Genomic DNA, 24,796 nt, shown 5'->3' on the forward strand with positions numbered 1-24,796 from the left:
CTTTTATAATCATAGTGATGATTATTATTATTTTGACCACGCTCATTGTTCAACCACTTGTCTTCATTTAGACTTATTATGCGTTGCTACCACATTCACTTCAAGAATGAAGCAAATCAAGTTGGACAATATTCATGATTTTTCATGAAAAATATATATATATTTTTTAGTTATCATTATATCATCAATATGGTATATTGGGACTCAAACCCAATGTCTTACCAATATAAAGGCATGTTAGGCCATAATGAATTGGGACTTAAACCCAACTCTTATCATCATGGAGCATCAGGACTTGATCCTGATGTCTTACCCTCATGGTGCATTGCGACTTGAACTCATTGAAGTTGATATCATTAATAGCAAAGGACAAAAATAATTTTAAATACGAAGGAAATACTTACCTCTTGAGTTAAACTCTTCATAATGTCATTTGGATATAATTCTCAACAATAAATTTTTATTTACTCAAATCAGCTAAGTATTTAGTGTCAAACAGATATATGAAAATACAAAATAATATTGAAAATTTATATGTGGTCTTTGTTGCAATAAACTTACTTCAAGATGAAAGTGATATGACCAGAACATTAAGAAAAAATGATATATCAAACAGAATAATAGTACTACTAGTTATCATGCACTTTTGTGGAAACTAAGTATTATGTTCTCTAGAAAAACAAAAAGATATAGCAGAACCTTTAAGTCAATCAGGGAATCAAAAAAATAGTGGACAAATATGTGTCTACTATCTACTACTATATGCTTTTCATATAGAAATGATTCAACATGTTAATTTGATAAGAACTATCATCAATGAAAAATTTGGTGTAGTACATACTTCTTGTACTAATATTTTATCTTATCAAAATAAAATAGTTACGATTATTATTATTATTATTATTATTATTATTATTATTATTATTATTATTATTATTATTATTATTATTATTATTATTATATTTGACAGTAAACTAATGTATAATTATTATACTAGGCATACTAAAATCGTATTATAAGGTAAAACCGTAAGCATACATAATAAAGTATAATTTTAATTTTGCAGATTATTTAGTATACCGCATGCCACCTATTATTTAGTTCATGAAAATTTAACAAGGTGACATCCTTAGCATCCACATAAATACTAATTTTCTAATAATCAGACCATTGCTTATTCTAAATAGTGGTACAAATTTATTTGGTTTAAAGCTCAGACTTATTGTTGTAGCAGAAAGACGTGTCTGTAACACTACATACCTTTCTTAATAAAATCTGGATAATTTTGACAATAGATCATCGAGATATACCTTACTAGAAGTGGAATTCAACCTTGAAGTTAGAGAATTCGTGCTGATAACGTGTTATAAAATATAGCTCAAAGTAACAATATAGAACAAGGAAAAACAAGCTAAGAGGTATAGAGAGAAAAGGGATGAGAGATTCTTATTTCTTCTTCAATTGTGTGTATTTTCCTATATATTACAAGACCTTTATATAAGCATGAAAAGTAAAGAAAAATATGTCATTGAATATATCATTAAGTATAGAAATATGTTATTTAATATGTTATTAAGTATTTGAGAAAATCACGGAGGAAGAGTAAACATTCACCGTAATTTAATTTTTCTTATAAGAATCAAGAGTATATTTAGGTACTATTTTAAATATATCGCAAAGATAAATGACTTTTTGTTAATTTCTCCAGCCATATATTAACGTGGAGGTGTGGGACAGGTAAGTAAGGAGAGACTATTGTTGACTCTCTAATGAAGTGAAAAAGGGAGGACTGAGGATATCGGAATAGTTACCGGCGGCTTCTGTGGGACGGCATGGAAATCTTATTGGGCTTCGGACCCAGTATTCTTTCTCGCCCGTTATCGACATGCCAATCCAAGAGGAGATATTTTAACCTTAGACCTCGAGCTAGTCTCAATGAAGGAAATGACTCTTTTTACCAGGCCGCCATTGAACGAGCATCCCTTCGTCTCCGGGAGTCTCACTCTCCAGGCAAATTCCCTCCATTTTACTCTAATTCTTGTGTATACCATACATGTATTTGTATATGCATTTTCTATTCGCCTGCTATCCTTTGAGCTTCTTCAATGGCTGGGGTTATTATTGTCGAATTGTTTCTATGAAGCCAAGTTATCATTTATTTTTAGGTAACTGATCACTCGCCTAAGTGATGCGATGCCAGTGTAGAAATAGTCATACTTTAATGAATGCTCGTTGGGACAAGCTTACTTAGGCATGCGCTTTATTGAGTAAAGGTTTGTTGAAACTGGCTTGAATAAATAAAGAGGACTCGTATAACAGACTCCGCTAATTTGGGAGTGAAGTGTACTTGGTTGTTGATTGAATCACTTGTAGGAGTGCTTGTAAATCAGACAATCTGGAGAACTTGTGTCTCTTGCCAAAGCTATGATTAAACTTTGATTGGAAAAGGACAGCGTGATAATGCTTCATTAAAAGCTTTTTCAAAGTTATTCGAAAAGTAGCATCAATCAGCGGTCTTTCTTGTCATATTTTTGGGGTCTACTTCCTGTTCTTCATCTTCTTATACAGTAAAGTGCTTTTATCTTCAACTAGAATTCATAATCCTTTTACCACCATAGCTTATACGTGTAAATCAACAAGTCAGAAACTGTTAGGAAATGGGCCAAAAATAACTGAAGTTCAGGGTAAGATACTAAGATAGCTTTATGCATAGTTGCATACAGCTCAATGAATTCCAAGTTGCATTTCCTCAAGAACATCCTCTGAGCTCTGACTGATATTTACTCCAAATCCTGCTTATTTTTTGTTCAAAAGTGGTTGTTGTTATGCAGAAGTTCTCTGAAGGATGTCTATCTCTTGCTTTCGCAGATCCTCTCCTCATTGACCCATATGTTGGTTGCCTTCTTCCTTCTAACAGTATGGAAGACATGAACCAACAGCTGCATCCCTACTGTCTTGCAACTAAGTTTATTGATGACAAGTTGCTAGAAACAATACAATCGTCTGATGGGCTGAAACAGGTATGAAACCACTGCTTACAAGGATCTAACTTATGACTTCTCACGACTTCTTTGGGTTAGATGGGCAACTACTCTACTGACGTGCTGCAGGCTGTTCTGTTAACAGATGGCCTGGATACGCGGCCTTACAGGCTCAATTGGCCAACATCAACCTTAATATTTGACATATGCCCTACACAAGTATTTAGAGAAGCGGTTCAGAAGCTTCAAGGTATTAACATCCTTCTCCTTTTTGTGTTGTTCTGTCCCTTATTTTTGGAAGTCGTGTGTGGGGACAAGTAAGTCCACGAGAAGCCATGCACAGCTTACACCATTCTCCATGTCCTCTAGATTTCTATTTATGAGATATGCTTTACCATTCTATATTAACTATGTCAACATTTGGTTCTGAACCTGAAAATGAAGCTTTCTAAAAATTATACCAGCTATAGAATTTGTTCTTCATTTTTCTTATTTGCATTAGGGGTTTGGGGGGTGGGGTGGGGTGGGGTGGATGGGCGGGTGGATTGATGTTTGTTTAGAATCTTGGACCCGATAGTTTTAGTCAAATCAAACAGGCAGTGGTGTCCTATGTGCCTTTCAGAGCTACCATCTTTTGGTGGCAGAAGATGTGTTCTATATCTAGTTCCGTTACCTGTAGATTCAATTCCCTAACTGCAGTAGATGAAAATTCCACCATCAAGCTCTAATTTTATTCTGTTCTTTCCAGTTTCCTCCAGCTCAATGCTTTAAAAGAACTCTTCGTTTTCGTTTTTGTTTTTTCATTTTGGTAAATTATATCTTTATGTTGATCAGTGTTTCCTTCTTTGTCCTTAATATTTAAAAGAATTGCATGCTCATTGGGTGTGCCATGGTATTCAATTTGAAAAATTACTTTGCAGCACATAATGATATCTCATGGGGGAATGGAAGGTGTAGATAGAAAGATTGGTCATTTGTCTCAAAGCATGGGGATGAGATCTCATTGTCCTGCAAGGTGAAAATCAAAAATAAAATATAGTATAGAAAGAAACTCAGAGATTTCTTATTCGCTCTAAATAATGGAATTAGAACAAGGAAAAATTAATTTCAGGTCTTATCAAGAAAAATTCATTTTTCTGGCTTCAAATAGACATTGATGTAGTTCATAAAAGATATTATTATCACTATTTCCTATCCTCATCTGCCCTTCTGTTCTTGTTTTATTTATCTTCATCCTCTAGTTAGAAATCAATTAATCAATCAATCATCTCAATTCCAAATTGACTGACACTGTCTTCTAGTTAGATATAAACTGGAAGATAATGATAAGGAAAACAGTGATAATGATACCTCTAATGAACTCTATCACTCTGTCTGGAAGAGTGCATTTTTTTTGCATTTACATGAAAACTGTAAACGTTTATTTTTCTCTTCTCAAGAGTAAAGCTGATGAGCAAAATTATAATGTCGAGATAGTGGGTTCATGCTTAACTTTTTCCGTACAAGTCATGCTAGTACATTTGTTAATATATTACAATGGAAAAGAATTATTTTGATGAACCATGCCAACCATTGGCATCTCTTAAGTTTGCCAGCTATCATGCTATCCTCTCTTTATACCAAAAATACAAGTGAATAGGAAGGATCTTTCAATACCCTCAATGATTTCTCACTATTTTGAAAAAATGATTTATTTCTTTCACTCCACACGCATCAAAGGAGACATCGTGAGCTGCAAATATTTCTGAGTTCAGTGAACTCTTTATGAGACTTCAATGTTTTTTCATGATATCTGAGACTTGTGTTGATTACATTGGTTCTGTTTGAAGAGGAATGTTTTTACTGCTTGATGTTCCTTATGTCATTTTGTCTTTATTCATAAATGTATTAGTTTTATGATCACATGAAGCATATCTAATGGTATTGCTATGGATGACATAGATGCTGGGGCTAAGATTCCAAGAGGATGCATGTCTTTTCATGTCCCGTCAGAGTCTTTTGACATAGAAAATGTACTTCGCAGTAAAGGATTTAGTGGTACCAGACCAAGTATATGGGTTTTTCAGGTGAACATATGGTTTCTGGGTATATTCTTTGGCCTTTCATGAAGTTTTGCATTTATTTATGGTGCTTACAGATTTAGCGTTTTTACCCCGGTTGACGCTTTACCCTTACGAACTGTGGGAAAGAGGAGTTTTTACCACCCCCATCCACCAGGAAAAGACAAGAAAAAGAAAAGAAAACAAAGAGCTTGGGCTGCAAGTCATACACTGATTGTAAATTTCAGATAGATATTTGACATGATAGAGAGCTTGCCTTTTACTAGAGTGGAGCTGTCTTTATAGTTCCTACTTGGTGCTCCAAAATTGTAGAATTTTTTCTCATTAATGGTGATTTTTTTTCAATCTTTGGCTTTATTTGTCTTGATTACTGGCTTCACCAAAACATAATCACAATCAGCACATTTTCACCTTTCCTGCCCCCTCTCCTTTCTCAACCTTCGTTCCCCATAGAACATAAATGTTTTTGGAGGCTTACCTACTCACTGAAAGAGGGAGGTACTTTTATTGTGGCATCTGCTGCATGTAACGGGTGTTGGTGTAGTTCACATTCCTAAATGTTGCTGACGTTATTGGCAGTATCATGACAGATTTTTAGAAGTTCACCTAGTGTTCAAGGGCCGCTGTTATCGTCATCTGCGGTGGAACTTTCTATACCATTTGGTCAATAGTATACATTTGATGTGGAATTCTGATACATGTACCTTATCAGTAACAGGAGTACCTCATTTGTAGGGATTTCCTGTTGTGAACTTGGCAAGTTTTAAAGATATCTTGTCTGTTGTCAGTAATTTAGCCATGAAGGGATGTCTTTTCTTGGGGGAAATTCCTGTCTGGCTGGCTGAAACTGAAGTTGCAGACCTGGTGAGCTTGTACATTGAGCAGGCTTTTTTCAATTCAATTACATCCTCAAAAACTGCAATTCCAGCAATCTAATTCTTGGTCAATGTTCAGCCTGCCACAAAGACATGGCTTGACAACCTCTTTATGAGCTATGGTTTTCGGGTGAAGGCGATTGAATATGATGAAGTTGCACGAAACCTCAGCAAAGATTCTGCAAGACGAGCATCAGGAGTCGGCACGAGCATACTTTTTGTTGCAGAGCATCTGCGTTTCTCTGATGATCAGGTAGATTTACTGTGTGCCATAATGTTGTCCAATTCTATTCTTATTCTCTTACATTCGCCATGGTAGAACCCCCCCCCCCCCCCCCCCCCCCCACACACACACACACACACACACACACACACAAAAAAAAAAAAAAAAAAGCGGAGGTTCCTTCTACTCATATCTCAAGAGGAAGGAAATAAATTAAAAAGAAAAAAGAAAGGAAGAAAAAGAAAAATAGTTGTCCTTATATAAAAATTCCTAGTCTCTGAACTTATTGGTATCCACACAGATGGAAACCTGGAGGAGCGAATTTCAGAGAATAGAGGAAGAAGGGGATGAAGAAGGCTTTGAGGAGCTCTAGTAAAGTTGCAGAATTTATTCCTTCCATCTCCTCTTATGTTTGCTTTGTAGAGGTTTTGAGATCAGTATTTATCTGTTTTTGAAATGCCCATTCCAAATGTTTGTCTTGTTAGTTTGTTGTAGTAACCTAGCAGCTATTTTGGTTCTTGGCAGCTGTTTCAACTTGAAAATGATAGTCTAATGGTTATCACAGTTGGACGTTCATTTTGCTAGCGTTTTGTTTAAAGATTATCAGGTCGGCCAAGTAGCAAATGTAAATCACGATTTTCTTAGATTCATGACTCCGGTATTTTATCTGTCATTGTTAAAATTAGCAATCTTATCCATCGTGTTGCCATATTACATACAAAAACTTTGAAAATGCATGAAGATACAAGCAGAGCTAGGATTTAAAATTATGAGTTCTGGAATTTAGAATGCCAACTTCAAATGTTAATGATTGGGTTCTAAATTTAACCTTTGTACATATGTAATGAATTTTTTAACACAGATACACTGTTTGAATAAAAGCTACCGGGTTCGACCGAATCTATAGCTCGATTTCTACCTTCGCCCCTGCATGAAGATACAGAATTCCTGTTGGTTTTACCATAAGTCTACTGTTTTATATTAAAGAAAAAGAAAACAAAATCGTTTTAAGTCTATTGGGGTTTCAAGCGCAAAGCGAAGATAAAATGGCGGACTTGATGGTATCAGAGTCACTCTTGTGTCATCCTTGCTGATGGTGGGTCAAAGTTCAACTGAGTTTAGGCAAATCTCGGTACCTCAGTGATGAGTCTAGGTGAATCCCATGCGGTGGGGTAAACCTCAGCGAGGACGCCGAGTCCATAAGAGGGGGTTTATGTAACACCCTAAACTTTAGATAGAGTCCCACATCGGCAAAACACAAGAGAGATGTTGGGTATATAAGTTAACACGCCTTAGATCCTACTGACGCGTTTTAAACCTGTGAGGGCCTAGGCCTAGAGCGGACAATATTACTAGCGGTCTGGGTTGTTACATTAACAAAAGACGTAATTGAGTATGTAAAACAAATTTTACATGTAGCTCATGAAAATAGTAACTATAAACTATAATATATAAAGAAAAGAATTGAAAAACATAAAAGTTAGTTCAATTATCCGTTGTTTAGAGTCGCTCTCCTCAAGACAAAGCTCATTATCCATTATTGGCAGTATCAACGGATAATAGCTCATTATTCAATTATCCGTTGCTTCAATTATTCGTTCATGTTTCCAAGATGCCAAGTATATGTCTCATCAGCCAAAGCCCCAGGCTGATGATAACGCTGGAGTCCAGCAGACAAATGTGTCATTTCTCGAAGCAAGAGTAAAACGATAAGTTTCTCCCTATAGGCAAATTTACTGCGGTTTTGTCTTACCGAAGAACCATGTCCTATTGTGAATATCTTTTGATATTTCTCTCTCGAATAGGCTCCACGAATAGACCTTAGTTGTTATGGCTAGCTACGTATGGACATGCAAAAACAGATTTAGGAAAGGGGCAGAAAATTACTAACTTAGCGAAGAGGTCTCTTAAGACTTCAACACAACTATCTTAGCTGATAAGCTTGGGAGAAGAGAGTTTAAATAACCATATGTTATACTTAAATATTCCTAAATTTTTCTAGTATGTCAATCTGAGACTGCCACTTCTCAAATATCCGACAAGACTGTAGGGAGGGTGCATGAGGAGAAATGGTGCCCCTGACATTCCCCACAGATAAATGGATGGAAGGCTATTGCACAACAATTACATCGGTAATTAGATATTCCAGGATCATAAGCCTAAAGTTGCAGCTGGGCAACATGCAACTGGCGGCAGCATTTAGGCTCAATGTTAATTTGCTAAAACACAGATATTGTCCATTTACTTCTTTGCGTACGTAGAAGCATATGATTCTTGCCAGTAATTCTGATCCTTGAAGACTCTGCAAGACAACAGTTTATTGCATATCCATATTCTACAAAGCAAGTACGCCTTTTGCTTCAACCATCCTAACTTCCTTTGAAGCCACAGTATCGGCAGAAGAGCATTTGCAGCATCATTAGAGAAGACTGATGCCTACAAAGACCTTGATTTTTAAGATACGCTAGAGTAAGGTACAATTTGCATAAAGGAATCTATACATGCTTCATACCTTCCATTTGATCTCCCTTCAGCAGCAGTTTGACTCACTTGACTCTCTGCAACCCAATCTTTTTGACTTCCGTAAATAAGGTTCATACAGTTACTCAGTATTTGTCAGTAACATAGCAAACAACTTAGACCCCTATTTTCTTCGTTTCTTTTTCTGGATGTCATAAATAACAACTTAGACCATCTTCACCGACTGGTGTTGGAACCTTAGCATTTGTTGCAATGTAACAGCAAACTTCTATGCACATTCTCCATGCAAAAGCTACTGATATGGAAGCTACAAATCAGCAATGAAGAAACATGACCTGTTCACAGTCTGAGGTAGAGCAGTCGACAATGACTCGGAGCCTCTTGTCCCAGTTAGTCATGTTTTCCTGGCGCAGGAAATGATACAAGCACAGCAGTGAAAAGCATTAATGTCGGTAGTCAGTAGAACAAAGAAGAATATCCAAAAAAATCCCTCAATTTTGGGAAACGAGAAGATTCCCTGGGACGGGAAGGGGAAAGATTGAATCTTGAAAGACTGAGCCCCCGAATTTCCAAAGGAAGAAAGAAAGGTCGAAAGCTCTCTTTCGAGAGCCTCTTTTGTTGGGCTCGGCGGCCCCAATCGTTCCAAATCAGCCGTTCATTCAACACTGCTACAACCTCCGCACGCATTCGTCGACCGGCAGAAGTGCTTTTTCAGTTGGAACGTCCAAAAAGCCTGGTCAAATGCGAACATCTTCCAACAAGCATTAGCTCTCCCTGAAAAGGAGGTGATCCAGCCACACCTTCCAGTAATATCATGTTTACACCGATCGGATTTAAAAAAAGTCCTTCGCCCCTTATCTTCTCGTCTATCTTCTTTATTTTCTGATCGGATCGCCTGGCTTCTTTCAAGCCCTACTTGAATTGCTTTCTTCAAAAAAGCTTTCTTTATTAAGAGTCCTTTAAGAAGGAAGGCTTTTTGAAAAAGTCTTTTTTGTCTTGTAAATGCATTTTTTTCTATTTAGAAAGAGGGGGCTTCAAGTTCTTAGGAAGAGCCGTACGAGACAGCTCACGTACGGTTCGGGAGCCGAGCCCCTGCGCAGGGGCTTAGGTCAACACTTATATAATAGGTCCCCATCTTCGCCCAGGCTAACGGGGCCTTACTTATTCAGGGGGGAGCCTCGAAGCCAGTACACATAAGATTTCTGTGATCCGCCCGTGACATTTGTCAAGCAATAGTGCTTTCTCCTTGGCACTAGACTTGACTTGTAAAAATATCTAAAGAAAAGTCCATTTTGAGAAACCTGAGCTAGAATCGAAATTGCTTCCAGCAGAACATATCAACTATCTTTGAGTAGTGGAGACGGATGCTTTAATTCCATACCGCTAACAAACAGAGCACCTTTCATTTAGCCGTCTGTCAAATTTTTAACAGCCAGCTACACTTACTACTTCTCCTTCAAGAATTCACCCCCAGCTAAAACCAGGTTCCTTGCTTACCTGCCTTTCCGACATAGCTGCTCTAATTTCCTCTGTATCACCCCATCTACCTAACGATGTATACATATTTGCTAGAAGCACATAAGGAGCAGAATTCTGTGGGTTGAGACGGATGAGCTCCTCTGCTGCCCACCTTGCTAAGGTTACATTTCCATGGAGCCGACAAGAACTGAGCAAAACCTCCCACACAATAGAGTCATCTTTGCATGGCATCTTATTGACTAGTTCTTCTATTTCACTAAACCGGGCAGCACGACCCAGACAATCAATTATACAAGTGTAATGATCAACAAGTGGCTCCAACCCATATTGTAGCTGCATTGAGTTGAATATCTTAAGCCCCAGATCTACCAGCCCAGAGTGACTACAAGCAGTTAAAGCGGCAATAAAGGTTATAGTATCAGGTTTTCCTCCTGAACAAATCATGTCTTCATACAAGAAAATAGCTTCATCTCCACGACCATTTTGTGCATAGCCATGTATCATCTCATTCCATGTAATTGTATTCTTATAAGGCATCATGTCAAAGTGCACCCTGGCCCCATCTACATCACCACATTTGGAGTACATGTCAATTAGAGTACTTCCAACTACAACATCATTATCATATCCACCTTTAATTATCAGACCATGAACCTGTCTCCCCTGTGCCAATGAGGATAACTTTGTACAGCTACTCAGTGTAGTAGCGTATGAAAACTCATTAGGTAACATCCCCATCTGTAGCATTTTATTAAAGAAAGCAAAAGCTTCTTTGTCCAATGAATTATAGGATAAACCGGTAATTAAAGAATTCCAACACACTATATCTGCTTGAGAGAGTCCATTAAAAATACGTAGAGCTGCTTCTACTCTACCACACTTTAGGTACATACCAATAAGACTACTAGCTATGTATACATCTCCAGGAAAGACATACTTTAATGAAGTAGCATGGACCTGTTCCCCACATTCTAGTACACCAATCTCAGAACATGAACTAAGTATGATAGCCAAAGTGGTCCGATCAGGTTGCTGACTCCGAAACTGCATTTCTCTGAACAGCTTTAGTGCCTCAAGATGGTCCTCATTCTGGGAATAGCCTGAAAGTATAGCATTCCATGAAATCAAGCTTGGGCAAGCCATGCTATCAAATATCAAACGGCCATTTTCAACATCCCCTGATTTAACACAAGCAGCGAGCATATTTATGTAAGTAACATCATCTGGTTCAACATCAACACCCCGCATCCTTTTCATGTACTCCATCGCTCTTTCTTTATCATGATTCTGTCCAAACCCACTTATCATAACATTCCAAGAAACGGTACTAGTTTCTGATAGGTTTCCAAACAATACTTCAGCACTTTCCATGTCGCCATTTTTTGCATACATGTCAAGCAAGGAGTTACATACATGAAGGTCTCCATCGAATCCAAGTTTAATTGTCAAACCGTGGACTTGCTTCCCCTGTGTATTAGGTAGATCACCATCAGTCTCACCATTCCAACCAAAATTCGAACCCCCACCTTTAGCACAAACCCTTAGTACACTAGATAATGAAACAGAGTCAATCCGAATTCCAGTTCTCTGCATTAACCTAAACATTTCAAACGCCTCTTCCACTTGATTAGTTTCAACCAGTCCACACATCATTGCCGTTAAGGAAACCTCATTAGGCTCATCCAACTCCCTAAACGCCTTCAATGTATCCGAAGGGCATCCACATTTTACATAAAGGCTCAACAAAGCATTCCCAACGTACACATTCTTGTGAAGCCCATACTTCACAGCAGCACAGTGAGACACCCTGCCGCACTCCAGCTCACCCAACCCGCCACAGGCGCTTAAAACGCTAGCCAATGTGATATGGGTCGGAGAGAAACCTTGTGAATTCATCAGAGAATAAACTTCCAAGGCCTTTCTTTCATGACCATTTCGAGCAAATGCGCTAATTATAGTGTTCCAGGATATACTATTTCTCTCGGGCATTTTCAGAAATAGTTTATGAGCATTTGCAAGTTGACCTTCCTTACAATATGCACTCAACAGCGAATGCCAAGAATATAAGTTTCGTTCAACCATTTGATCGAACAGGTGTCGTGCGGCATGAATATGACCACATTTCGAATACAATTCAATTAAGCGGTTTACGAGGAATGTATCAGCGGAAAGGCCAACTCGGAGTATATGGGCGTGGAGAAGTTTGCCTGCAATGTATACTTTATTGTCTATGGAGGTTTGCAAGAGATTTGCCAAGTACATAGCGTTGGTCCTGGCATGCATTGTAATAAAACGAAGTTTGACGTCAATTTTAGTATCAATGTGAAAAATACACAGTTAGACAGTTTGACCTACGTACGCGGGTAGCAGGAAAATGAAAAACTACGCGAGTAGCACAAAGTATCAGGTAAGTCCAAAACCGTTCTTTTTCTTTAGAAATGTTCAGGGACAAGTATGACTTCTAAATTGGTTTCAGAGCTACGATATTGGGCTTCAGTAATGTCATAACATTTGGGCTTTGCATTATCTTTTTCGTATATATATACGAGATTTTAAACTTATTTATCCGGTCTATCTAGGTTTTCATATTTTAGAAAAAATAACTAAAGCTTTTTACCAAATACATACAAATTCAGTCAAAATGTACAATTTATCTACAACTTAGGTCCAATTTTTTTGTACATTATCCTGTCAAAAATTACAATTTACATACAATTTATATACAACTTGTATACAATTATGTAAGTTGTAAATATTTTGTATACCGTTTCTACCATCGACATACAAAATATATACAATTTGCTTATATCTTTTAATCTGAAATTCCAACTAAAACCACCTCGAATCTTCACCAAATTTTCTCAAAATTGAGATATAAACTCCAAAGAATATTCCCAATTATTTGCAACAACAATAATCCAAACAAAAAATAATTTTGCAAATTTTATTTTTCGAATTCAAAACTTCTAAGCTTTCTAATGGCCATCAATGGAGTTTAAGCTCATGCATACACAACCAACTTCAGTTTAGTTTCAATCACATCATCAATTAGTTTCAGTTTAGTTCCAAACGCCACTTCAATGTCTTGTTTATTCATCTAAAAAAAGTTATGATAATCCATTTGTATTGGTGCTTCATATATGTATTCTATGACTTTTAACTAGTTGATTCACCATTCTTCAAAGCTCCGAGCATGTTCATCTGCAAAAGTCGAATCGAAGAAGAAAAATAGAGAAGAATGAAACTTAAAATGGATAAGATTGGAGTCTAATATATTATTTTGTATATAAATGATAAATTGTATATGCTAATATAATTAAGTAATAACTTCTCTATAAGAGTTAAATGAGTTTATAATATAATATAGATAGGTAAAAATTACATCTGCGTATCTACGTTGGCCCAATTTAATTCAACGTTGAGCTCACAATTCAATTGCAGTGTCATAAGTTTGAATTTACATATGGAATTAGAACGACTGGTCTGAGTAATGCCATGACTTAGGATAATCTGGAGACTTAATCACTCCATTGGTTATTTTCAGAAAATCAAACACATACGATATCTGCTTTTGTTTTCCCTATAGCAATCGACCATTTATTTATTATTTGTTTCCATTTCTTGATATGGAGTTATGACCATAGACGAAGCGAATAGCACCAGCGGAAAGAATCAATATGAAATTGCTAACCGCTTTCCTTCTAAAGGAATGGTTATGGTGGGCGATGACTATGGTTCCTTAGGTCGAATTTGATGGCCCGAAATTTTTTTAGGTGATCCGAGTCCGGGAATCCGTGCTCACTCAGAAGACGTGAGCTATAGCACACGAAAATATAGAAATAAGACGGAATTCTTCTTTTTTAGCTATAAAATACAAAAAAAAAAGAGGAACAGTCATGTAGGGGCGGCGACTATGGTTCCTTAAGTCGTATTTAATAGCCCGAAAAAACTTTAGGCGATCGGGGTTCGGGGGCCCGGGACCACTCGGAAGCCGTGGGCTAGCACACGAAAAAATGGGAATCGTGCGAAATTCTAGTTTTTGGCCGTAAAATGCAAAAAAAGAGGAACGGTTATGGAGGGGCGGTGACTATGGTTCCTTGGTTCGTATTTAATAGCCCGGAAAAATTTTAGGCGATCGGGGTCCGGGGGGCCCGGACCCACTCGGAAGGCGTGGGCTATAGAATACCAAAATATGGGAATCGATCGGAATTCTAGTATTTTGGCCGTAAAACGCAAAAATACGAGGAACGGTCATGACGGGGCGATGACTATGATTCCTTGGGTCGTATTTAATAGCCCTGAAAAATACATAAAGATGGGGTCGCCTTTTGAATTGCTCATAAGCTGTATGAATCATATGTAAATATAAAAGAAATAAAAGTCGATTAAAACTACAACAATTTAATCTACCTTTCCATAAAATGTCAGATTGATCATAGTTGACGTATACTTGTGCCATTTATAAGAGGAAGACATAAAGTATTAGAAAATTATTATGGTAATCAAACTTTGAAACTTTCTTTTACAAAGAGTCCTTTTATATACTAGTAGCCGAAAGAGATGATAAGGATGAATGGAGATGGAGCAGAGGGTATCTTGAGCATGAAAGTGTGTTGTCTCTTGGTAGCATAAAAGAGCCAAAGCCAACCATTTAATCTATTAAAAAGAAAATGTATTTACATTTGACATATTTCAATGTTTACAACTGATACTTATCTACAGACTTTATTCATGAATAATTAATTGGTGGGAAGAATTGATTAAATTGATGTAGATACAGAATCACAAGTAAACATGTATATGCTGGCCTTTTGCATAGCAAGGGACCAACAACATGCAATATCCTATAGCTGCTGCCTACCTTCTTGCTTTGTTATTCTAAGCTGCAACTAACAAATGTTTTCCTTCCTTCACGTTATGGACCCTAAATTCTCTGACACATTATTGAAGGGATACACTAGACAATTATACAGATTCTCAATAAATATACTTTAAGATACCTTCAATAATGAGTTATCTTATCACTTCAATATTTGTTTGTCTGTTATCTGCCTTATTCGCATAGTTTTTATCTAAAGAAATTACTTTCCTTTTTAATGACGGTATTGAGGGGAAAAGGAGATGTGATTGTCATTATGACTGTGGTGTCATAAACTTGATAGTAATAACATACAAATGTATTCAAAGCTCGTTACTAATCACAAACATTGGAGTAGTATATATTTTTTAATTTAATACTAGGAGTAATGGTTTTATTCAAAATATTAAAACTATACGAAAAAGATTAAAAGGAGTAATTTATATGACTAAATTGTTAAGTTATTCAGTAATCGTAGTAGGAGCACCCTGTAATCGAATCGATAAAGAAGATGCCTGAAAGCAAGAAAGCCAAGAAGACGTATCGAATTTTTATGGCATCTAGCAACCAGCTGGACCAACACCTGGCCTAGTAATACTTTAAGAATGAAATATTTTTTCATATAGTATTTAATTGCAAGAAAACATAATTTACACAAATACTATATTTTATGTACTTTTAATTATGTAAACTAATTTAAATTTTTTTAAAAGTTTGGACATCTTACTCCTAATTTCTTTCCGGAGTATTTCTTTTTGAAACAAAAAATAATTAGTAATTAAACAAGACAAAAAGAGAAGACCACGAGAAAACTTCAAGAACCTGTAAAATTAGGGAAAAGTCGCCGCATCAACTGGTCAGCTTTTGTAGGACCTCTGACGTATGGTTGCAGATTCACGTGTCCACTTATGCTGATTGATTCAACTGCAAAGCAAATTCCTTCGCTCAATCTCTTGCACTGTCTCCAAGACTTAGATTTTTTTTTTGACTAAATATTTTTTTAAAAAATATAAAATTATATATATATATATATAATTTTGGCTAGCGAACAACAACATCAGTTCAGTGAAATCTCACAAATGGGTCTGGTGAGGAATGAAGATAGCGTGTAAGCACACCTTATCCCTACTCCGGAGGAGTATAAATGCTGTTTCCGATAGACCCTCGGTACAATAAGAATAATTTTGATTAGCAAATGTAATTAATTTCATCAAATCGGCCAATTTTATATTTTGCTCTCTTTTTTAAGGATTGCTTCTAGCTTTTGTAGTTAATTTTTGGATTTAAATTTAATCTCATGTTTGAATTTGTTCATATAACTAAGTAAAGAGTTTTGAAAATATAATTAAATAAATAAAAGTGTACTCTCTCAAACAGTTAGCTTTTAAATGAGATCGTCATACATTTTATCATAGTATCAGAGAAGGCAAATATCTTGCGTTCGAGTCTCACCGCCATTCAATATCAAAAAGAATTTTCACGTGCTTACCTCATAAAAAAGAATCAAGTCCGTAAATATAATTAAATAAATAAAAAGATGTGATGGATACCAACTTAACCTTTTAGATAGCTGGTCAGACATTTTATCAAAGTATAATTAGACTAATATCTTAAAGTCTAATTTAAACAAAATCGTACATAACTGATTCTAGTTAACATGATACACATATATGATTAATTGATTCTTGGATTGAAAGAAAATGTAATTTCAGATGTTTGCTTTTTAGTACATTTAAAATAATCATTTTAATTTTTAACCGATATCAGACGTAAACTTCCTGTACACTTAATTGTCGAGCAAATAAAGGATCTAAATTGAATTTCAGGCTACTTTTATAATTAAGAGTATTATTGTTGTAGCCTTGATTGTCTCCCACTGATATTTATTATACGTGAAATTGGCTCTTAGTGGCATCGACCAGGTGTCATTCAATGAGAGGACCTTTGCGTCGGACTAGAGGCCGACCTATCACGTGGACCCACTTATACCCCTCCCCCCCTTAAGTGGTAGTGGGTGCTCTGTTTTCCTTCCGCTCAGTCCTCCTCCTCCATGTCTATATATACATCTCACTTACCCTTCCCATGTATCTGCTCCCAACTATTGTAGTTGAAGCGAAGTGTTTCAGTTCGCAGCCGTGGAAGTTTTATAAATAAATAGCTTCCGCTGCAGCGTTCCCTTGAAATTCTTTCGCTTCAACTCCAAGCAAAATGGCTCGCTCTTTCTCTAACTCCAAACTCATATCTGCTTTCGTCGTTGATACTGTTTCTTCCTTTGTTAGCAGGTAAATATAACCATACTTTTCCACCTTTTGTTCGGAAACGTCTAACATCTTCCCCTTTGTTCAAAAAGAAACTCAATTATATAGTTGAGGTCGTTGAATTTTCTTTAACTATTCCTAGTATATTACTCTAGTCAGGTTTATTTTATGTCTGTACACTATATATTTCACTCCGTTCAGGCTTAACTACGTTTAATGTTTATGTTAGCCCGTTTGGCCATGAATTATTTTTCACTTAATGTGTATATGAATAAAATGTTGTCCAGGCGTGGGTATGCGTCATCAGCTGGAGTGAGAGGATCAGGGGTTATTAATATTATGATGAAGAAAGGTGGGGAAGAATCAAGCAAGAGGACAACATCATGGGTGCCAGACCCAGTAACTGGTTACTACAGGCCAGAAAGTCATGCTAAAGAGATTGACGCAGCTGAGCTCCGCCAGATGCTCTTGAAGCATAAACCTAGACAGCACTGAATGGGACATGGTATGGATCAAATTAATACTCTGTATTGAATCTGGGGTTTTGGTTACTATATACCTCGTCCCATAACGCATCCGATCTAACCATTTGATCGAACGAGAGATATTATGAGTTACTGCTTTTGTTAGAAAATACGGAGCGTTCTAGCTCGTCAATGCTTCCTGTTGTTATAACTGAATTAATGTTGTATCCTGTCAGGCATCTGTGTGTTCTTGTTTATCTATGGATCATCCTTTTGGCATTTTAATAAAGTTAAATTTGTGGTATCTTTGGTTCCTGTACTGTCTAATTTGTGGAATATACTTGAGTATTATCTCTCTGATTCCGACTATTTTCCACCCTGATCTCGTCCTAATTCCATTTTCATGTCTTTCCTTATTCTCCGCGCCCAGGAAAGTCGGTTGCTAGAAGGAAAGAACAACAAAAAGAAAAAGGAAAAAAAACATATGAAGAATTGGTGGGCGTTTGTACATAAGAATTGTACATGTAAATAAAAATGATATTTTAAATTTAGAATTAGTGTTTGGATAAAAATAGTATTTGGAACTATTTTTGAATTTTACTGAGTGATTTGAAATGAAAAATTTGAAAAATATCTTTTTGGAGTTTTTAAAAAATTTAAAACTTCGGAATTTGAAATTTTCATGGTCAAACACTGATTTAAGGGAAAAAACGAAAAAATTTCAAAAAAAGTATAATTTTATATGGCCAAACGGCCCTTAATATAAATGAAAGTAATATTATAGTATTTTTTAGTGTTAGAGCTGGTAACTGGTAAATGCATAGAAAAAAGAAAAAGAATTAAAAAGATCAAGCATAACGCGAGCATTCGTCTAAACTTAAATCTTTGGCTACTGCTATTCTAATTCCACTTATTTTATGGCGGATGGCTTCATCTTCAACTTCAGAAAATGCTAGATAAGGGCGGTGATGCTATATATTATTGTATACCTATTAATCTAATTAATTAAGGCTGTGACAATGGAATTGGAGCACTTTTATGAAAAGCAAACGGCTGGAGTGTTACTGTTGCTTAAAGGTGAAGGCTGTAGGGAACAAGGAAGTATTCTCTTGGTCTAATGTTGGTCCAATTATATGTCAACCACAAGGTCTGAAACTTTGAAATTGGTCCTCGTTTGGTGCCAGAAAGAATTAGTGAAGAATGATGAAAAGCATTTCTCGTGGAGAGAACTGCACGAGCGTATTTGGACGAGTAATAATTGAAAATGAAAAGGAAGAGGAATTATAACCTGTTTGACAATTTTTTTTTTTTTGGGCAGAAGTGTTGTTTTTGGCCAAAAATTGAGGTGTTTGGCCAAACTTTTAAAAGAAAAAAAAGTGCTTTTAAGGAGAAGCAGAAGCATTAAAATGTAACTTCTTTTCAAAAGTACTTTTCTAAGAAATATTTTTGAGAAAAATACACTTAGAAATAGTTTTTAAAAGCTTGGCCAAACACTAATTAATGCTCACAACTGCTTTTTAAATTAATTAACCAAACACAAACTGATTCTCACCAAAAAATACTTTTTTGAAAAACACTTTTGAAAAACACTTATCAAATTAGCAGATTTTAGAAGTTTCGAACAAGCTGTTTAAGTGGGTTATACTGGATCCAATATTTTGGCTAACGCTACACTTTTAACCTAAAAACAGACGGATCCAACTGTACTTAGGCAAAATTCAAACGGAGGAGGATTAATTCATTTTTGGCTGGTCAAACATCCAGTTGATCGAAGAGTATATCGAAAATAACTTCTCTGTCCTTCCAGCATAGGGATAAAATTGCGTACATCTTACCTTTTCCAAACTTCATTTGTGAAAAATTAATGGACTTGTTGGCTGGTCGAACATATAAAGTACGTCGCAGAGAAATGGGACTGCACTCTTTTCGCTTCCATATAGTAACTAAATTGAGATCTTAAATAGAGGATGCCCTGCTAAAGATATGTAGATACAGGAAAGGGAATTTTTTATATTATGTACATCGTCAGTCATCTTTACATATATATTGTGACAGATAATTTGTCTTCCTTTTTTTTTTTTTTTCAAAATTATAAATCTTGCATTTTAAGAAGGGTTCCATGTATATATACTTTGGACTTGATAGTACAAAGATATTTTTTCACTAATAATATATACTACTCCTATAACTTAAGCTCCGAGAATTTTTGTGCTTGGAATTGTATATTCAACTTCAATTTTAACCTTTATTACAGCAAGAAGGAAGCTAGCTTATAGTCATTGTGCCATCTGAGCTAACAAAGATTAAACTGAACAACAGCAATAAACAATACAGTAGAAAGGGATTACTAATTAATTTAAGAGGAAGAAGTGAACTTGCGGATACTTTTTCCTCCTGAATTCACACAGTCAAACCCACATCCACACTGGGGAGACTCATAGAAGTTATCAATGGGAAAGTCAGCTGAAATAATCCCAACGGTAAAATCAAGCTCGTCATCTACACGAGCGACTTCCCCAATGTTGACCCAGAAGAAAAGAAGCTTCACCTGAACGCCACTCAAGTTGCTGAGCTTATCCTCAGAAAGTGTTCCAGTTAATTTGGACTTGTACTGGAGGCTGTAGCTCTCGATTTCGAAACTGCATGTCTTGTTGAAGTATACGGCGAACTTGCCGGTGCTGTTGTCGAATTCGTAGCTAGTCACGCCCGTCGGGAGTATACCCACCGGAAAGTCGTATTCCTCCAGAATTTCATATGCTGTTGGCAAATCGTCGCTGCCCACTGCCGCTGAAAAGAGGACCAAGAAGAAAATGCATAAGCAATGAAATAATGAAGAAGGCATATTAGGGGTTAGTTATAAGCTATCTCGAGTGCGTCTGATATCTGAAATAATTACTTTGACGAAGAAGAGGATGTCGTTTAAGGATACGAGATAGTGGTAGTTGGAGAGTTACATTTGAGGAGCAGAGGCGTTTGACAGTTGGGTTCTTTTTGTGAGTTTAGGTACTCCTTTCAAGCTTTAAAGTAAGTGCGACAAGTGGGCCGGTCTAGGTCCGGGATTGCGGGTTAAACGGGCCAGAATCGTTTGATCCGATTTTAATGGGCTTGGATCGATCCTATGATTTGGACCCGTCAGATCCGGGACTGTTTAGCCCGCTAGAGCCCGGGATCGGTCCGGTCCCTTAACGGGTCAAGCGGTCCCAACAGTTATTTTTTTTTAAAAGAAGATTTTTTTTTTAATATAGCTGTTGGGCTGTCAAAAATAGCCGTTGCTATTTATAAAATAGCCATTTATCCCCCTCTCTCAACTTTGTTTTAATACCAAACTTTTTATAATTACACTTTTTCCCTATTTTCAACTATAAATACCCCATCATTCTTTCATTTTTTTTTACAAAATCATCAATCTATCACAATCTCTCTCTAATTTTCTACTATATATATATATATATATATATATATTATACATTTAATATATATACTATACTATACTATACTATATATATATATATCTTATATAAGATGTATATATAACTTATTACTTATATATATATATATAGCTTATCGAATATAGCTTATTACTTATATATATATATATATATATATATATATATATATATATATATATATATATATATATATATATATATATATATATATACTATACTATATATACATCTTATATATAGTATATAAGATGTATATATAACTTATATCGATATACTATATATACATCTTATATACTATATATATTCGATATTAAATATTAAATATTAAAATTTAGGTCACAATTCTATAATAAAATTTACAAAGCATTGTCTTAGATATTTTTTTTTAATATCCTTTTGTCTCTAATATCTATTTAATTTTTTTTATTTAAAAAAAATATGTTGGGCCCACTTAGCCCGCGGACCGGGACCAAACGGTCATGGTCCCGGGCCGGTCCCTACAAAAAACCCGTTTGGCCCGGGCCCGTTTGGTCCGTTTAATTTGGGACCGGCCTGGGGCCGGGACCGTTTGGACCGGCCCACTTGGCCCGTTTAGGCCCGGGACCGGCCCGCTTGCCAGCCCTACTTTAAAGTACTAAAGTCTTTCTTGTTACCACAGGGCTCGGTATTTCTAAAGGGTTATTTGGTAGGGTTTATAAAAATAGTGTTGAATAAGGTATATTAGTAATGTAGAGATTAGTAATGCAAGTATTAGTTATGCAAAGATTATTTTTTATCTACTGTTTGGTGTGGTATATTAAAAATTAAAATGCATTGCATAATTTTTAAGAAAATTAGTTGCTTACAAAAATGTTCTCCATATTCTTTAGCTTTACGAGAGTTTAAGGATAATTTTATTTTTAACTATGTTAATGCATGTATTAATAGTTATGGTATTGCCAATACCATGGTTTGTTATGTATTAGTTAACATACGATAATACCAAATAGGCTGTATAACTAATACTTGCATTAGTAATATATAGGTTGACAAAGTGTACCAACTAAGAAATTAGTAATACCAAAAGTTAATGCACTATTTTTTCTAATACATCATACCAAATGACCCAAAGTCTTTTCAGTTTGTTTAGAAGAGGTAATAGAGTACTAGTATTAGAGAACTTTTAAGTTTTTGAATATTGAAAAAAGTGAATTCCTAAAGTCGACTCTAGCAGCTTGGAGAATATTGTGACATAATTGTTGTAATTCTTCCTTCTAGAAAAAGGAGAATGGATGGCAACATTTGTTACCATACGATTAAAATATATGGAGTAACACTTCGATGTAACTATTAGAGTTTGACCACTCACATTTATTAAATAAAATTAAAATACTTAAAATACGTGTATACGGTTGAAACTGAGCTCGCCTATTGCATGACAGACAGGGGATGAAACATAATGGATTGAAGATCGACCCTGGATTCCATCGAACCTAAGCACGAGGTTGGAACATGCGTCTTCAAGATTATCGAGTCCGTAACGTCGGAACTGACCCCGACTCCAAATTAGCTGAGAATATATTATCTATTCAAAATAACGGAAGACCGAAATATCCGTAACCGGTCGGATATTACGGCGGGAATCACGACACGTATCAATGAAATCGATTAATTAGTAAATCATGAGATTTGTTTACCTTATATAGAATTGTACCTAAAGTAGGATTCCTCTACTATATAAAGAGGGTTTAATATTTGTAAAGTACATGATAACACGCATCCCAAAGCAATAAACTATCATTTTTAGCTGTTATTATATCATTACTATGTTTCGACATCGATTGTAGCATTTTTGACTCAAGGGTGATCAACCTTTAAGGCCAAGATTGTTCAACTTGTGTGGTTTGCATTTACTTTTATTATCATTAATTTCAATCTTAATCTGCTTTCTTATTTTGTATCAAGTTAGATCACATATCCTTAAAACTATGTATAAATTCAATGGTTATCCGATTTTGAGGGTAAATAGTTTGGCGCCCACTGTGGGGCTAAGACTAATAGTGGTTATTTGATACAAATCTCCATAACACACACTGCTTTACACTTGCTCTTTGAAGTGTCTTTGATTCTAGGCTAAAATACAAAAATGTCAAACTCTCAATCAACACCTTTGCATGTTGACAACGATTCTGATCACCAAGGTGAAAATAAGAACATAATGCCCGGTAACGAGGTACCGCCTGCTGATCCCGCTGGAATTCTGATTGTAGATCCGATTGACGCTAATTCGCATGTGGCTATCGATGCAAACTTGCTTACCGACCCCGAAAATAACGTTCGTGGTGGAGCCCGATCGGCAGCTCGAAACACAAAAAACATTGAAGGAGACAGGATCAGCGTACGAGTGATCTTCGAAATGTTGCAGGCTCAACATACGGCGATAGCTTAGTTACAGAATCAAAGTCGTGCACCAAGCAGGGTTGAGCCCGATCTTCCTCGGGAAGTCACCCGCAGGGATAAACCATTCGTAGAAAGGTCAAACGAACATAAATCGGGGGCTAACCCCGATATTATAAAGATGCTCAATGAGCTGATAAAACAGAAAGAATCAGGGAGAAGAAGATCGGGGCTAACAACAAAAAGGTGAAAAACTAAAATTCGAGGGTAGACCAAATCCAAGGAGCACCTCCGATATTGAAGGGCCTGGATTCCAGGAAGTTCGTGCAAAAGCCTTTTCCACTGAGCTCGGCTCCGAAGCCGATCCCCTAGAAATTCCGTATGCCCGAAATATGCAAGTATAATGGAACGACCGACCCAAACGAGCATGTAACCTCGTATACATGTGCTATCAAAGGGAACGACCTAGAGGACGATGAGATCGAGTATGTTCTGTTGAAAATATTTAGGGAGACACTGTCGAAGAGAGCTATGATATGGTATCATAATTTACCTCCTAATTCTATTGACGCATTTGCTATGCTTGCATATTCTTTCGTAAAGGCACAGGCAGGTGCCATCAAGGTCGAGACTAGGAAATCAGACCTTTTCAAAGTCAAACAGCAGGATAACAAGACGCTCAGAGAGTTTGTGTCCCGGTTTCAAATTGAACGAATGGATCTGCCGCCGGTCGCTGATGATTGAGCTATTCAAGCTTTCACTCAAGGACTTAATATTCGGAGCTCGGTGGCTTCACAGCAGCTGAAGCAAAACTTAATAGAATACCCGGCTGTTACATGGGTCGACGTGCATAACCTGTATCAATCGAAAATCAGAGTCGAAGATGATCAAATGAGGGCCCCTTCGGGGAATGTCTATCCTGTCAGATCCTTCGACAGAGTGAAGAGAGATATCGATCGCGAACTGAGGCCAAACAGGGATCGGTATCAGCCGTATAACGAAGATCGGAGAAACATCGGATTCGGGCAAAACTCCACGAGAAATGAAAGGAGAAATGACCGAGATCAAAGCATCCGGGGACTTATGACCAAAAATGGCTTTGATAGGTCCAAAGACGCATCGAGGCTATCAGAATATAACTTTAATGTTGATGCTTCCGCCATTGTATCAGCTATCGGGCACATCAAAGATACCATATGTCCTCGACCTCTACAATCCGAATGGAACATTCGAGGTCAGAGAGGAATGAATGCAAAGATACTTGGAAAAATTACATGTAACATTACATCGAT

General features: G+C 36.4%; 3 protein-coding genes across 3 annotated transcripts; 2 read left to right on the top strand and 1 right to left on the bottom strand.

Annotated features, from left to right (window-relative positions):
- The first annotated feature begins 1,694 nt into the window (after window positions 1–1,694).
- LOC104092724 (O-methyltransferase 1, chloroplastic) lies at window positions 1,695–6,715 on the top strand. Its single transcript, XM_009598389.4, has 7 exons — window positions 1,695–2,010; window positions 2,869–3,020; window positions 3,111–3,231; window positions 4,923–5,047; window positions 5,777–5,905; window positions 5,996–6,169; window positions 6,441–6,715. The coding sequence occupies exons 1-7, from the start codon at window positions 1,833–1,835 to the stop codon at window positions 6,510–6,512; spliced, it is 951 nt and encodes a 316-aa protein (XP_009596684.1). The 5' UTR covers window positions 1,695–1,832; the 3' UTR covers window positions 6,513–6,715.
- Window positions 6,716–8,081: 1,366 nt separating this feature from the next.
- On the bottom strand, window positions 8,082–12,565 carry LOC104092723 (pentatricopeptide repeat-containing protein At4g20770). Its single transcript, XM_009598388.4, has 2 exons — window positions 8,652–12,565; window positions 8,082–8,575 (listed from the first exon to the last, which is right to left on the bottom strand). Exon 1 carries the CDS (start codon window positions 12,380–12,382, stop codon window positions 10,085–10,087), a length of 2,298 nt encoding a protein of 765 aa, XP_009596683.1. The 5' UTR covers window positions 12,383–12,565; the 3' UTR covers window positions 8,082–8,575; window positions 8,652–10,084.
- Window positions 12,566–16,989: 4,424 nt separating this feature from the next.
- Window positions 16,990–17,983, top strand: LOC104092722 (protein SENESCENCE-ASSOCIATED GENE 21, mitochondrial). Its single transcript, XM_009598387.4, has 2 exons — window positions 16,990–17,239; window positions 17,503–17,983. The coding sequence occupies exons 1-2, from the start codon at window positions 17,166–17,168 to the stop codon at window positions 17,708–17,710; spliced, it is 282 nt and encodes a 93-aa protein (XP_009596682.1). The 5' UTR covers window positions 16,990–17,165; the 3' UTR covers window positions 17,711–17,983.
- Window positions 17,984–24,796: the final 6,813 nt, after the last annotated feature.

The sequence above is a fragment of the Nicotiana tomentosiformis genome, chromosome 6 (assembly GCF_000390325.3).
Source record: "Nicotiana tomentosiformis chromosome 6, ASM39032v3, whole genome shotgun sequence".
Classification (NCBI taxonomy): Eukaryota; Viridiplantae; Streptophyta; class Magnoliopsida; order Solanales; family Solanaceae; genus Nicotiana; species Nicotiana tomentosiformis.